At 31.9% G+C, this 17,638-nt stretch overlaps 1 protein-coding gene across 4 annotated transcripts in view; it reads right to left on the bottom strand.

Annotated features, from left to right (window-relative positions):
• Positions 1-17,638, bottom strand: part of LOC145295994 (hydrocephalus-inducing protein-like) — an 865,028-nt gene that overhangs the window by 464,147 nt on the left and 383,243 nt on the right. For all 4 annotated transcript variants that reach the window (XM_080141978.1, XM_080141990.1, XM_080142009.1 and 1 more), the window contains exons 35-36: positions 17,118-17,276; positions 33-197 (exon numbers count right to left, since the gene is read on the bottom strand). In XM_080141978.1, the coding sequence (XP_079998104.1) occupies positions 33-197; positions 17,118-17,276 (324 nt within the window). The remainder of the gene's footprint in view (positions 1-32; positions 198-17,117; positions 17,277-17,638) is intronic.

Here is a 17,638-nt window from a genome sequence, read left to right as displayed (position 1 = left end):
AATAAAGCTAAAATGATTTTAGACATCCTAACCTGAAAGTGGTGAGCCATAAACAATAACAGCCACTCCTCTTCTATTCCGTGCTGCTTGTCCTTCTGGTGATAAGTCCATGCCCAAATAACGTGCAATGGCTGCTGACACAGGTGTATCTGCAAGTTCACCAACCCCGGGACTCACAGTGTCTTCTTTGCTTTTTTCTATCAATGTAAAGAAAAGATTAAAAACTTTTAAAAAGAAAAGACTCAGATGAAAGTGTAATTTTTTAAATATTTTCTGCAAATAAATAAATTAAAATGTAGTATATGTGTCCACATTTGGTCCCATTACCTCTGGTATCTTAAAGAATGAGGGGATTCTGAAAAGAGATGGGTACTTTCATCGTTTTTTTTGTTTATTTGTTTTGCGTTTTTTTTTTTTTTTAACTGTTGAAAGGCGCTTGGTCTTGGTTACTGAAAAAAGAAGGCCAGTGAACTGAAGAATCACCTGACGCATGATGTACCATGTACTGATGTAAAGAGGTTTTGTTACTATGATAATATTTTACCTAGGCTATTTTATCTCGAGCATTGAGTATGCTTTTTCATGTTTTGATGGAAAGTGGTAAAGTAAGTTATTTTTTTAAGTGTATTTAATTAGAATTTGAAGTAATTTCATAAGCTTAATTAATAACATTGTCAAAAGTTTAAAATGTTACATTTTAGTGTTTAACATTGAAAAATAAATAATTTTACATATAATTTCAATGAGTCTTTTCTCTTGAAATTGAAAACATGACGGTTAAAGGATCAGATTCGTGCAGTATTTTTATTTTAAACTAAATAAAAGTTTTCAGTCAGTATTTCAAAATATTTTAGAGATATTTTTATTTTTTCGAAATTGTGAATAAAACTAATAAATAACTTGCACCCAAAAAGATAAAACAATGTTTCAAAAAGTAAAACAATGTTTCAAAAAGAAAAACAATGTTTCAATAAGTAAAACAATGTTTCAAAAGATAAAACAATGTTTGAATAAGTAAAACAATGTTTCAAAAAGTAAAACAATGTTTCAAAAAGTAAAACAATGTTTCAAAAAGTAAAACAATGTTTCAATAAGTAAAACAATGTTTCAAAAGATAAAACAATGTTTCAAAAGATAAAACAATGTTTCAATAAGTAAAACAATGTTTCAATAAGTAAAACAATGTTTAAAAAGATGAAACAATGTTTCAAAAGATGAAACAATGTTTCAAAAGATAAAACAATGTTTCAAAAAGTAAAACAATGTTTCAATAAGTAAAACAATGTTTCAATAAGCAAAACAATGTTTTAATAAGTAAAACAATGTTTCAATAAGCAAAACAATGTTTTAATAAGTAAAACAATGTTTCAAAAAGTAAACAATGTTTCAATAAGCAAAACAATGTTTCAATAAGTAAAACAATGTTTCAATAAGCAAAACAATGTTTCAATAAGTAAAACAATGTTTCAAAAAGTAAAACAATGTTTCAAAAAGTAAAACAATGTTTCAAAAGATAAAACAATGTTTCAATAAGTAAAACAATGTTTCAAAAAGTAAAACAATGTTTTAAAAGATAAAACAATGTTTCCAAAGATAAAACAATGTTTCAAAAGACAAAACAATGTTTCAAAAGATAAAACAATGTTTCAAAAAGTAAAACAATGTTTGGATAAGTAAAACAATGTTTCAAAAGATAAAACAATGTTTCAAAAAGTAAAACAATGTTTCAATAGATAAAACAATGTTTCAAAAGATGAAACAATGTTTCAATAAGTAAAACAATGTTTCCGAAGATAAAACAATGTTTGAAAAGGTAAAACAATGTTTCAAATTAGTAAAACAATGTTTGGAAAGATAAAACAATGTTTTAAAAGATAAAACAATGTTTCAATAATTAAAACAATGTTTCAATAAGTAAAACAATGTTTCAAAACATAAAACAATGCTTCAAGAGATAAAATAATGTTTCAATAAGAAAACAATGTTTCAAAAGATAAAACAATGTTTCAAAAAGTAAAACAATGTTTCAATAAGTAAAACAATGTTTCAATAAGTACAACAATGTTTGAATAAGTAAAACAATGTTTCAAAAAGTAAAACAATGTTTCAATAAGTAAAACAATGTTTCAATAAGCAAAACAGTGTTTCAATAAGTAAAACAATGTTTCAAAAAGTAAAACAATGTTTCAAAAGATAAAACAGTTTCAAAAGATAAAACAATGTTTCAAAAGATAAAACAATGTTTTAAAAGATAAAACAATGTTTCAAAACATAAAACAAAGTTTCAATACGTAAAACAATGTTTCAAAAGACAAAACAATGTTTCAAAAAGTAAAACAATGTTTCAAAAGATAAAACAATGTTTCAAAAAGTAAAACAATGTTTCAAAAAGTAAAACAATGTTTCAAAAGACAAAACAATGTTTCAAAAGGTAAAACAATGTTTCAATAAGTAAAACAATGTTTCAAAAGATAAAACAATGTTTCAAAAAGTAAAACAATGTTTCAAAAGTTAAAACAATGTTTCAATAAGTAAAACAATGTTTCAAAAGATAAAACAATGTTTCAATAAGTAAAACAATGTTTCAAAAGATAAAACAATGTTTCAAAAGATAAAACAATGTTTCAAAAAGTAAAACAATGTTTCAAAAGATAAAATAATGTTTCAATAAATAAAACAATGTTTCCGAAGATAAAACAATGTTTTAAAAGGTAAAACAATGTTTCAAATTAGTAAAACAATGTTTTGAAAGATAAAACAATGTTCCAAAAGACAAAACAATGTTTCAATAAGTAAAACAATGTTTCAAAAGATAAAACAATGCTTCAAGAGATAAAATAATGTTTCAATAAGAAAACAATGTTTCAAAAGATAAAACAATGTTTCAAAAGATAAAACAATGTTTCAATAAGTAAAACAATGTTTCAAAAGGTAAAACAATATTTCCATAGATAAAACAATGTTTTAATAAGTAAAACAATGTTTCAAAAGATGAAACAATGTTTCAAAAGATAAAACAATGTTTCAAAAGATAAAACAATGTTTCAATAAGTAAAACAATGTTTCAATAAGTAAAACAATGTTTAAAAAGATAAAACAATGTTTCAAAAGATAAAACAATGTTTCAAAAGATAAAACAATGTTTCAATAAGTAAAACAATGTTTCAAAAAGTAAAACAATGTTTAAAAAGATAAAACAATGTTTCAATAAGTAAAACAATTTTTCCGAAGATAAAACAATGTTTCAAAAGATAAAACAATGTTTCAAATTAGTAAAACAATGTTTTGAAAGGTAAAGCAATGTTCCAAAAGATAAAACAATGTTTCAAAAGATAAAACAATGTTTCCATAAGTAAAACAATGTTTCAAAAGATAAAACAATGTTTCAAAAGATAAAACAATGTTTTGAAAGATAAAACAATGTTCCAAAAGACTAAACAATGTTTCAATAAGTAAAACAATGTTTCAAAAGATAAAACAATGTTTCAAAAAGTAAAACAATGTTTCAAAAGATGAAACAATGTTTCAAAAAGTAAAGCAATGTTTCGATAAGTAAAACAATGTTTCAAAAACTAAAACACTGTTTCAAAAGATAAAACAATGTTTCAAAAGGTAAAACAATGTTTCAATAAGTAAAACAATATTTAAAAAAGGAAAACAATAGTCTCAAGCATGGCTTAGGATGATAATTTAAATTCTTCACTGTTTTTAAATGCATTAAAATCTAATAAAACTTTTTGTGTGTCTTGTAACACTTTAACTGTAAATAATTTACGTAACTAAAATATAAATTGATTATTAAAGAAAGACTTCATTCTGTCGGGGAAAGTTGAAAATTCTTTTTAGTTAATTAAAAAAAATTGTAAAAGAAATAATTTTTACATGGGAATAGTTCAGTCAATTTTGTTATTAATAAACAAAACTTTTCAATCATGATTTTGAAATATTCTTATTTTTCAATACAGAACTTTCACCCTTAACTTTATATAAACAGACACTTTCACCTTATATATATATATATATATATATATATATATATATATATATATATATATATATAAAAGTGAACGTGTCTGTCTGTCTGTCTGTCTGTCTGTGTACATTTCATACGCAATAACTCTGTCAATTTTTAGTCTATAGACTCGAAATTTGAAATACCGGGTACTGAGATTTGGGAAAATCGATGTGCGGGTGTCAGCCAGAAATTTGGCTGTTAAGGGGTCAAATTTCAACGATTTGACCTTTAAGAACTCTACCAAACTCCTCCGACAATTTTGGGTCTAGACACTTGAAATTTTAGATATAGGTTCCTGGATCTAACTTAATAAAGTGATTTGAGCCCGAAACTATAAATTTTAAGGGGTCATAATAGGAGTCAAATTAAAAAAAAATTGACTTTTTTTTTTGTTTTGCTAAGCGTACACCTCAAAACACCCAGGCAAAGCCGGGCTGAAATGCTAGTATATATATATATATATATATATATATATATATATATATATATATATATATATATAAGGTGAAAGTGTCTGTCTGTGTACATTTCCCTACACAATAACTCTGTCAATTTTCAGTCTACAGACTCGAAATTTGATATACAGGGTGTTGAGATTTGGGAAAATCTTTGTAATCGCTTTTCAGCCAGAAATTTGGCTGTTAAGTGATCAAAATTCGATGATTTGACCTTTGAGAACTCTACCAAACTCCTCCGCCAATTTTGGGTCTAAACACTTGAAATTTTAGATATAGATTCCTTGGACATGTATCTAACTTAATAACTTGATTTGAGCCCAAAACAATAAATGTTAAGGGGCCATAATAGGGGTCAAAGTTTTTAAAAAAATTGACCACTTCGGTCTCTATCAAATTACTTAGACGATTTCTGGTCTAAACATTTTAAATTTTACATAAAGGGTATTCAGAGATAGGGAAAGCCTTTTAATCGGTTTGGATCGGAAATTTGATTTACTAATATATAACTGTATGTATGTATGTTTGCATGTCTGCCTAAAACTTTTGACTGCGGCGACGGATTTTTACAAGATCAATATCGTTTTGAAGACAACAAATATCGAAAAACTGGCTAAAAACATTAATATCTTCACCTTCAACTGGGCACTTTTCTACGGGGGGTGGTCGCTTTTTTCGCCGATATTTTCGAAAATCATCCTCTCCTTTCGATTGTCTAGCCTTAATTAAAACCTACGTCACTTCCGGTTTGGTGGTGGTTGTAACAGCAAAGACATCAAGTTTTTTCCCATTCTTTTCCTTCTTTGTGGTACGGGTTCGAGCCTGCCTTCCTACTACCACTTCTTTTTTTTTTGGCTCAACATACACCTCCAAACACCCGGGCAACGCCGGGCAGCCATGCTAGTATATATATATATATATATATATATATATATAGCCATCCACATACAGTACTGTTTCGCTGTTTCACAGCTCATCAGTGTGGTTAGACAGGCAACTACCTCAAGCCAGGATTGAAACCCGACCGTCTGTACGACAGTCAAGGCTCCTAAACTTAAAGCGAATAAAAATATTAATATTTATATAGTAATTCCAACCAAATAAAAAGCTGAATACAACCAAAATAGGAAATAGAGCTTGTCATAGAACACAATTTTACACAAATTTATTGTTCGACAGGATACTCAAATAAGAAATAATAAGATTTCCTTAATCTGCAGAGTTTCAAAGAAATGCGTTCTTATTACCAAATGAATTATGAGTTATCAATTTGCTGGCACTGATACAAATTGAAACTGCATTATATGAAAACTAGTCATAAATGCAACAAAAGTTTTAGTGCAAAAAGTTCATGAAATATGGCAAAAGATGAATTAAAAATTAAAGATTAAAAATCCAGATGGGAAGATATGCAGTGGTTATGTATTTCCAAGACGAAATGATCATAAGAGTCAATATTCTCATAAGAAGAAGTCGGATTTATAATGTTGACAAATGTAGATGCAAATTAAAAATCCAAAATGTGCGTAATCCAAATCTGTAGAAAAATCCTGTTTGCAAGCAGTCGAGAAAGAAACATTATTTCGAATTGTTAGTCTTTTTTCACTTAGGGATAGTAGAACCGGTGTAACGAAATCTTCCATGGCCGGTTAACAGATTTAGTAATGCCAGTACCAGCAAATTTTTAGCTTTGCTATAATATTCATTGCATCTGACGAAGTCCAAATGGCGCTTCTGTTCTTTACAGAAATCATTGGCTTGCATCTTGTGACACAGCCTCGCAAATTAAATTCCTTCAATCTGTTCTTAACTATAGAAAGAGAGCATTTTTTAACAAGATTACACTGTTATTGAATTGGGGGGGGGGTCCATTTTAAATCTGTTTCTGAGGCTGCGGATCTTGATAGCATTGTCTTCCCTGTAAGAAGTAACTCTAGGATGACCAGATTTAGGGGCATCAAAAACACTACCGGTGTTTTGTTTTTTTTGCCTTCTCGATTTGAAGTTATTTTTTTGAATTGACATGAACACTAGGATACTTCAATTAAAAGTCAAATATGAGCAGGCAAAATTATAGAGAAATAAAAGGCGAATCAAATGAGGAATAGATTGTTTAAACGATTATTTTCAATTTAGCTTAAATTGTGTTGCCGGGGTTTGTTGTAGGGTAAGTTTGTTTGTTGGGATTGGTGTTGCATGGGATATTCTGATTGTTCCCGTTGATGGGGAGATGCCTTGGGGGTTTGCTTCTTTGTGTGGAATATATGTATATATACATATTAATTTTATATATATATATATATATATATATATATATATATATATATATATATATATATATATATACAGTTGTGCGCAAAAATATTCGACCCCTGTCTAAATTTTCTTGTTTCGTTGAATCTATACTTCCAAAATCTTCATAACGCCTTTTAACGGCTAATTATGAATAAATTGTATATTTTTCAATAAATGAGGAAAAGTAATTCGAGATTAATAATATATATCAATTTATTTACAAAAAATATAAATATGGATGTTGCAAAAATATTCGACCCCTTTAATTTAAAGTTTAAATAAAAGCGTCATTAAGTTTATTATTTTAGTCTGACCTTGTATTTATTTCCTATAAATAATATTTATGACTCTACTGAATCTAAAATCAGTTCAAATTGAACTTCAATGCCATATTGAATGATTGAATAATTGTTTCAAGTAAAAATAAATTCTTTTTCAACGTCAACAAATCTGCAACTATGACAAAGAACAAAGAGTACTCTGAAGACATTAAAAAGAAAGTAATCGATGCCTACCAGTCTGGAGAAGGTTATAAAAAAATTCCAAACGTTTTTCTATACCACGGTCGACTATTATGTCCATTATCAAAAAATGGAAAGTAAAAGGGATTGTATCAAGTCTTCCAAGATCAGGTCGTCCAAGAAAAATTACGACACGTGGGGCTAGGAAAATTGTTAGACAAGTTTCAATAGACTCTAAATCTAACCTAAAGGACGTGCAGAACGATTTGAAGAATGCTGGCTCAGATGTACACTTGTCAACTATTCGTAGGGCATGGACGTATTGCCAGAAGGAAGCCCTTACTTTCCAAAGCTCATCAAAAGGCTCGATTAAATTTTACAAAAAAGTTCCTAGAAATGCCTATTGATTACTGGAATAATATAATTTGGTCAGACGAAACGAAAGTGGAACTATTTGGACGCAACCAGCAACACTATGTTTGGCGAAAAGAAAATACTGCTTATAATGTGAAGAATACCGTTCCAACTGTTAAGCATGGAGGTGGATCAATCATGGTGTGGGGCTGTTTCAGTATAAATGGAACTGGAAGATTAACCATAATCGATGGAAGAATGGATTCAGTAAAATATCAGTCCATACTGAAAGAAAATCTTGTTCCGTCTGCTAACCAGTTGGTGCATGGATGGAGGTATACCTGTCAACAGGACAACGATCCTAAACACAGTTCAAAGAACACTAAGGCATGGTTAAAGAATAATAAGGTGAAAGTTCTAGAATGGCCTTCCCAGTCTCCAGACCTAAATCAGATTGAGCACTTATGGCATGATTTAAAAATGGCGGTACATAAAAGAAAACCATCGAATTTGATTGAATTAAAACAGTACTGTCAAGAAGAGTGGCTTAAAATTCCAGTGGACAGATATAGAAGTCTCGTTAGATGTTATAGGAAACGTTTACTTGCAGTAATCAAGGTCAAAGGAGCTTCAAGCAAGTATTAATGAAAGGGGGTCGAATACTTTTGCAACATCCATATTTTTATTTTTGTAAATAAATTTATTTATATTATCAAGCACTAATTACTTTTTATTATTTTTTGTTGAAAACTATACATTTTGTTCGAACTTAGTCGTTAAAGAAGGTTTTAAAGATTATTGAAGTATCCATTCAAAGAAATAAGACAATTTTGGTAGGGGTCGAATACTTTTGCGCACAACTGTATATATATACCTATTCGTTTTATGCATACACATATATATATAATTATCATTGCTTGAATTTTTTGTTTTTGTTTGAATAAATATGTAAAAATTGTTTGCAAATTATTCACAATAGTAATAACAAACAGATTTTAGTCTTTGTAATCCATGATAAATCACAATGTTTATCTTTAAATGCAAGGACAATGTACAATTTGTCTTATTGAATTAGTTATTTTTTTTTTTTTTGCTTTTATTTTAATTAATATTGAACAAAGTTAAATTTAAGTATAAATCGTGTTTGTCTTTCTCAAAAAGATTTTTCATCTCTTTTTGGAAAAGCTCTCATTCATTATCGACAGTCTGACTGCTCTACAGATCTTGCATGCTTTTGCATGGCATCATTTTTAAGTTAACAGGCGGACAGGCTTTATCTTTTGGTAGCCTCGGCTTAGTCCTCCACATTAACAAACCGTGTGTCACGTCCTATTAGATAGGGGATGAGGGGGCAGTTACTAACAACAATATACAATAGTATATCAATATATATTTATGTTAAAGAATAAGAGAGAGGGTGCTGAGAAATACCAACTCGTGATTGGCCAAGTAATTTATGTGATAGGTTAGAAAAATAACTTTTTAAATAGTCTGTATAATGGATTAGTTATTCTTATTATTTGCAATCTTCAGACTACTGTTCTCATCTTGAGTGTCATTTTCATGTTTCGGACGATGTAACCTCCGACCTTCTTCCAGTGTATCTTGTCGAACTTGGGAATGTTTCTGTTGAACTCAGGAATTTTACTTCACAGGTGTAGCATGTTCACGTTCCGTCATCCCTGACTGGAGTTATTGTCTTTGCAAACTCTTCTATAGTTCATAGATATTATTTTATTGATTTTAAGCAGAAATCATGATATAAGTTCTTATGGTGAATGGAGTATGATTGCCAAGTATACATAAGGTTTTTGAGTGAATGATGATCATAAGTGAAACTGGGATGGATAGTCAACATAAATCAGTACTTTTGGTCCTTGTGCTACATTTTTGTACTTTTGTAAAATATTTTTAAATAAATATTTGTAAACAGAATAAAGCTTTATAAAAGCCGGTTTTACTGTCAGTTAGTAAAATGCAAAGTTAGCTATTATGAAAATTAAGTATTTAAGGTGACTGCATTGGGAAGGAATATAGAAGAAAATAAATATAGGTCGTAATCAAGTGGTATCCTTGAACCGCTGTTCTCATTGTTAAAAGGTGTCAGATGCATGTTCAGTTCTACTTTGCCAACAAACTACAACAGAGTATTTTGTTGTTGTTGGAACCCTCAACTTCTCAGTCAGTTCTGTAAAACTTACGACATATTGTTAAAAACTGCAATATGTACAAGAAAGCAAAAGTGTGCAAAAATTTTACTAATGATTTGAGATCGTTGTGGATTACATTTGGATTTTCTTATTTTGATTTAACATTATGGTGAACTTAATGAAGGTGTTAAGATGATTAATCAGAATTGGAATTGGGAAAAATCAGAGCTTTTTAGCATATCAGAATAGGTATTGTAATTAGAAAAATGGACCGTAATTTCCGATTCCAAAAACGATACTTTTTGCAAAATTTAAACTGAATTTTTCATTGCTAGTACTAATGTTAAAATGACAAATATTTATTGTTTTTCAACTAGCAATAAAATGAAACCTATACTGATCATACTAACATTAAAAATATGATGTAAATTTATTTTTTAAAAATGAACTGTGGGTTTTTATCTAATGATTTTTTAGCATTGGCAAACCTGATGAAAAATGTCCAAAAAGTTTAGAATTTAGAAAATTTCCAAAGGCTTGGTTTGGAGTTAAATTAGGTATAAATGAATTAGTGAATTTGAAGATTTTTCACAACAGTTCTATGCGAAATTTCACTAGTTAGTTCTTTCATTTTAAGTTTCTGTGTCTGTTAACCGGTTGTAATTTTTTAATATATAAAAGATAGATGAAAGTGGAGATAGAAGACAAAATAAAAAAATAAATAAAAAACAAATAAAATGATTCTTAATTATATTATTGAAATCACTTGACAGCTTAGTTCATTTTCCTTCAATTGACAAGACACAAATACACTTTGATGATAAATAGGCTATCAATAAGTATTTTGAAACAATAAAAAAAAAAGAAAACAAAGAAAACGAAATAAGCCAACATGGCTATCTCAACATACAGTACACACACAAACTTTCTTTCTCCCACTACAGGACTGTCCCGAATCTTTCATGACGCACGCTTCTCCTAACTTCTAGGAGACAAATAATGTCAACGAACCATAATTTCAGCACACACACATGAACTCTTCTCTTTTTCAACAGGCTAATATAATCATCAATGTCTCTACACATAAACTCTTTTAACGACTAACCGGTTTCATTATTCTTATTAATAAAGATAACCAACAAAGTTGCTTTTAAATGTTAGAATGAGACTCTCATGTGGCGAACATACAACGTTTGTTGACATCTATTCTACAAACTTGATTATCAAGCCAAATGCAATTACCTTAGTATTGCTTTCACTTTGAATAAACTATGACTTTCTGGATTCTAGATCACGCAGGCTAGACACACAGTTAAAGACAGACAAGTTGGATGATGCATAACTTTTTGTTCATAATTTATTCTATTTCTATTACTCTGGGTTAATGACCCTCGTCTCACCCACACATGATAGCCAGGTTGAGAGCAAAGAAATAAATTGCTCACTCATCTAATTAAATAATTACCATAGATTGGACAGAAAAGTGTTTTACACCATGATGTGTGGAGTGTATATTTTTTGTGGTGGCACTCAATTCTTCTGCATATGGAAGTACCCTCCTTGGATATCACATATTGTTTGGGTTTGAAAGATTATTAAATGTTAAAATTATGAAAAATGTTTTGCTGTTTCATATTTAATGATGATAATGTTCAATTACATGCTATTAAACACCTGTTCCACTTCAACTTGGCTACAACCCACACAAAAGAGGAAACTGCAACCTATGTTTAGGAAAATTGAGAAGCGATTTTCCTTGTATGTGGCAAACAAGAGGATGATTCTCTTTATTGTGTATAGTTGTGATGACTGCGATTGGATCTGTGTTACTATTTCTAAGGAGGAGCAAGAGTTTTGTTTGACCTCTGTGAACAAATGAAGATCTACGAAGTGCTTACCATTCATTCGTTTCCAAGCTAATAATAATTAAAGTTACTTTAGACTCAGCAGCTTAATGCGTAAATGTCTTATTTTGCTATTTATTGGTTACTATTGTTACAGACGGACATCTCAACATTATAGATTTTCTCCTTATTTGTTAGCAATAGAATAAATATTATTATTTATTTGAACTGAGCAATAGTCCACCAATTCATTCTCTTTTTAAATCCTGCTACTAAAGTCAGTCTGAAAGGACGAGAGCAACCAGATCTATTTCCTATTTACTTGCCTCCCTGCAAGGGCAGAGTTCGACACAATCGGCTTTGATATGGGGAAATCCAGCTCCCCAGAGAAGGGCACCCTGGATATGAACAAAAGTGGAAATTACCTCAGTCATGAAGGATTTCTCCTCCACTGACCGAGCCCAGAAAAAGTGAAGTGTGACATCAGAACAGATACTAAACTGTGATACGGTCTCGAAAGCCAAGCAGTCAGCTATCAGGTATTTCATCAGCCACGGAAAAGAAAAAGTTTTTTTAAATTGAAATGAACAAAGTTGTGACTTTATTGTTTCAACTTTTTTGTCTTTCTATAAAGACCCCCCCCCTCTTTCAGACTGAATATGCTATGAAGAAGATATAAAAAAAGAAGAACAAACTGGTGTTCAACTTTTCTCATTTCTCTATAACAGGCTGAAAATCAATTCTTTTGTGTCATCGTACAATTTCCAGTGACACTTATTTTCTTTTCGGCACTTTTGCTCAGTTCATAATCGCTAGGAATATCCCAAACGCCGAAATTTCGAATGTTTTCTTTTCGTTAGATTTTTCTTTCCCTATTTTGTTAATAAATTTATTTTACATTGTTTGAATTGTGTTCACTTCGTTATTTCTCGCATTTATTGTGTTCGACTCTTTGTTTATTTTTGCATTCTATTTGTCTCATAAGAATTGATCCACGTCCGTTGTTTTGACTTTACAGAAATGTAAGAAAGGAAATTGTATTCAATGGGACCTCATGAGTCATACCCTTTCACAGAACTTGTCCATCTGAAATACATATTTTGTGAAGGAAAGCCCTTCTAAAAGAATCCCTCCCTCCCTCTCTCTTTTTCTTTCGTTTTTATATCCCCTTTCCTTTTTTTTACCCTTGTCACGTGTGCACCCTCTGTATTCCCAAGCAGGGGATGCATGTGTGACACTATACACTTATATATTTAATGTATAACCGTTTTATGTAAGAGTATTTACTTTTTGTGATGAATAACAATTATAAAATTGACAGCACCAATAATTGAATCAAAAATATTTATCATATTTTCATCTAAGATGTTGAATATTTAGAGTGTCTGCTTTGAAAACAACTCTTGTTTTATAGTGGACAGTGCAGTGCGTTAGCTGTTAATAAGATCCTATTAAAAAAATGCATTCATTTTGTTTCTGTCTGTACAGAGAATATAGAAATTAAATATTTTCAAACAATGGCATTCGGAAGGTAAGAAGACAAGAAATATTGTGTCCAAGCATAGCATGACACATCCATTGGTTTTTGTGACGCATACAAAAGAGTTGATTCAGTCTTAGTGTGGTGCGGCTGCCTTGAGGAACGGTAGAGCTCCCCATTGGATTAAGACCTCTGAAACATTGAGTAAGACCGGACAACTATGCTGATATCAACTGTTAAGCATTATTGAGTGCCCAGGCAGCGGCGAGTAACCTGGTTGAAATAAAGAGTTAATTTATGAATTTATTGTGTTTTGTAAAACATACTTTTTATTGTTGGAGAAAAGTGACAAATTCGATCGCGTTTTCAAATCATCACAAATATGATTTCGATTCTGGGGCCAAACAAGAGGTCAAGGGATTGACGACTCTCTGTCATGGGAATTGAAATCTGCGAACATTCGCAGGTTCCCCAGCACACAGGCATTAGATCAGGAGTTCCCTGAAATGACAAGCTGATTGGTGATTAGTCTGGTAAGCGACTATACCCACCCTATCATCTCCTAATATAAGTGAATGCCCATGCCAAAAATCTCAGAGTTGAGCTGGATTTCGAGAGAATTTAACACTAATCAGAGATGCTGTAGCACCCCCCCTCCTCGACCACCATCATTGTAGACCACAGAGAATAAGATTCAAAAGTGTTTTGTATGAAATCGAACTGAACAATTTTATATAAGTATATATGACACTTTGTAAATTTCGTTTGAATTAATGTAGTAGGATAGAGATATCTGAGTTTGTCTTCCTTTGCCTGCATGAGAAGCTAATTATTTTCAGTGGAAACTGGCATATCAACCTGATAAATGAGGCTTGCGGGGTGGAAGAATCCTGTAGAGAACTCCTGGAGAAAAGACAAGCACGACCATTGTGACTTGGATGGGGTCAGAGGTCACATTAGCTCTGCTTTGAATTTCTCTTTCAAGGATATTGGTACTTGTCGGGGTGGGTGTATTACAGACGGATCAATCCTAATGCTGTATTCCCCTGGTAGGCACCTGCTGCCTTTGAACACATCAGCAAATTCCTTGAGTATGTGCTCTCTTTCTTTTACGTCTCCTGATTATGATTGCGTTGCTGCAGTTGAACTTGTGTTGTCTTGCTCAAATGTATTGGTCTCTATTGTAAAATTAAGGGTCACTAGTCCCAGTTTCCTAGAGGTCTGGAGGCCAAGTAGCATAGATCCATTGCTTTTTACCACATGGAAGTTGGCGCTTATAAATTTATCACCATATCTGACCAGTAGGTAACACACATCCACTTGGTTAATTGGGACACCACCAAAGGCGAAGCGTCAGATTGGAGTGTTTCAAAGGTGTACATGCTTGAGTTGTTTGAAGCATTCCACAGGGATAAAGTTACTCATAGCACCTGTGCTCACTTTTGCATTTATAATTATTTGGGACTTTTTGTTCTCTACTCTCAATTTTGCATATGCCTCTCTCGCATCTGCTGGCGTATGGGATTTTGCTATTTTGAGTCCTGATATGCTATGGAAGTATGCCTCTGTTGGTGAGTGGTCGTCTTCCACATCGCTGTGTGTATTGCTATATTGTGAGTATTTCTATTTCTTGGGTTTTTGTTGATTTTGGAGGTCTATCTTGTTTACGAGGGGGAGTCTTTTGTGTCTCTAGTGCGGCAAGCAACTACAAAATGCCCTGTCCTCCAGCATTTCCCACAGGTTTTTCCTTTTGCTGGGCATTTGCCTTTGTAATGCCCTTTTCCACAAAAGTAACAATTATTATAATATTCTCTACCAGCCTTTATTGCATGAGCATCTTGTGTTTTTTCCTCAGAAATCTGTGGTGCACTATGTGTGTTTTGTATTGTCCCTTCTGTCTCTGCAACGTGTAGTGTTTTTGTAATGCTGAGGTTATTTCCTTCCTTGTGCGAATTTTTGTGTGAACTAAAAACGCAAAAATCCAAAAATGAAAAGGTCAACCAGAAGGGGCTTTTCGATGGGAAGATCGTACTCGCACTGTTTTATTATTTACCTTCATCTTTTCAAAAATGCGTGGGCTGGTTTGTCAAGTTGTTGTCGGCACTGTAGAAGCTGGTATCTCAAGACGCGAAAGTTTGACCTCTGCTTTAAATATGTGCAAAATTTTTTGACGTAGTTTTCTGCATTACATGCTTCACTTGCCTCAAATTCAAATGTGTCAAATCTTGGCCTTCAATCCTCAACCACAGCAACAGATAATTCACTTTTACTTCTCTACTTACGCCCTTGAGAGGTCTGTTAATGCAATCTAACCTGTTGAATGAATCTGTAAAAATCTTTTGATAAATTGGTACTCTGCCAATCCATAGAAGGGGCGGGGTATTTGACAGGCCATTGTTGCTAAAGAGACTAAGTACGCTTCATTAGGAGAAATGAAAATTTTTTTGTAGTTTTTTTTTAATGTATTATGCCCCTCAGTCTATGACTTCATATATTTCTTTACTATTGGAGTTCCTTGGTTGATGCTTGTATTTCATCAGAGAAAGATTTAATCTGGACAGTATAGAAAGATGTGTGCAGAACAGGAGACTTAGATGGTAGACCACGTTGAAAGAACAGATGAGATTATTTGAATTAGTAGACGTAGAACAGTTGAGGTAACAGGTTCAGTTCACAGGAGAAAACCAAAGAAAACACGGGAAGAAGTGATAAAAATGGACTTGAGATTGACAGTAAGACAGATAAATAAAGACCTGCCAGAGATAGATTAGCTTGGAAGTCAATTTATTAAATCCATTCAACATATGCCAACACGTAAAATTATCAGCTCAGTTGCATTCAACTTGATTGTGCATCTGTTCATGTCTTCAAATACTTGTAATTTGTGTTTAACTTCTTGATTCTTTTCAGGATTTGGTTCAGATCTTTGTAGCTTTTGTGGTTAGTTTTAAGATTATATTCTAGGATTGTTTTGCTGTTATTCTCATCTTTAGTTTCGATTTGTTCAAATTTATTTTTTGAAATTTTATATTTTGTTTCAAGTTGTATTATGCAGATTGTTTTCTTTGTTGAAGATTTGGATTGAAAGTTTGAGGATTCAGTTTGTTTTAAGTTTTTATTGCAAAGTTTTAATTAATGTTAGATTTGTTCAGTTTTGATTTCATTTTGAATTACAAATTCTGTTTGATACAAAGTTAGAATAGTTTGGACTGCATTCTGACTGACACATTAACAAAACATGATAATGTGCATGTGAAAATAAAATGCCTTACGCAACAATTGATGTAAAATTAGGCATGAAAACTTTTCTAGAATGTTCAATGTGATCGAGGCAAGACAAAAAACTTAATTGCAGCCAGATTATCACCAATGTGTCATGTTTCAATGTCAAAACAATTCATTTTCCCCTAGCAATGGAATTATGCAGTTTTTATATCAGCTAAAATCTTTGCAGTAATATTACCTGATATATTCACTACTTTGAACCTAACACCAAACATCAGCAATCACACACATGAACGAGCAATTTTATATACACCCAGGTATATAACATATACAGTTTCGATTATACATACATCATAGAGACACATACATATATGGATTATATAGATGGCTACACAACAGTAGAAGGTGCTATTTATAGATTTGGTGTGGGTTATATATGGGACTTAGTATAACCAGTTGATTGATAAGGTCTCTTCCAATATCTGTCAAGTAAAATGTAAGGGCCAAAGTAGAATGTTGCGGCTTTGTGTATTTTGGTTTCGTAGTTAGCAGCTGTTCAGCCACTAGAATCATATCCTTAGACATCATGGGTGGCCTTATCAAGAGAAAACGATGTTTTACACACCTGCAGATGTGTAGTCAGTGTATTCTCCAGTTCCAGCTAACCAGGCAACATGTATATGTACATGTGTCCATGTGTATTTATGTGTTTGTGTGTCATTACCTGCGTTGTTATGCATGTATTTATTTTATATGTTATGTTTTCCACATGACTGTTCAAATTCCCCCAAAAGAAGAAGAAAAAAAAAAAGAACTCAAAATGGTAAATGTAACTTGCCAGTTTCCATGTCATAAAAAAGAGAATGGCATTTAAATGCTGGATCGTCAATGTCAGTATGAGATGCATCATCTTTGCCACCAGGAAGTGTCAACTCCATCAAGTTCTCAAAAGATTCTGCCAGATCTCCTTTCATATCAGTCTCCTCTTGGTCAGATTCTGGAAGAAGTAGAAGACATTTTGTTTTGGTAATAGTCCTTATTTTTGAGATGAGGTGTTTTCATTGATTGAGATTATCGGACTGACTTCCTCATCTTGGTTGGTATCGTCACGTTTCGGCCGTTTTGCCCTCCGGCCTTCATCAGGTGTTTTTTTGTATCGAACTGGGGAACCGTTTGTTAGGAGTCTCGAACGCAACCCTTTATTATTATTACGGGGGTACTGTGTTCGGATTCCAGCTAGGCTCTGGGACATAGTTGCTGATTCTCTGTTTTGAATGTTACTTTTCACTGCCTTCGTTCAGGATTGAACTCAGCACCTTTGGGTAACTGTAAACTTTGATACAACGTCTAGGACCACTC

The sequence above is a fragment of the Euprymna scolopes genome, chromosome 2, assembly GCF_053919585.1.
Source record: "Euprymna scolopes isolate OS-2025 chromosome 2, ASM5391958v1, whole genome shotgun sequence".
NCBI lineage: Eukaryota > Metazoa > Mollusca > Cephalopoda > Sepiida > Sepiolidae > Euprymna > Euprymna scolopes.
This window is presented reverse-complemented; position numbering and strand designations above follow the sequence as displayed.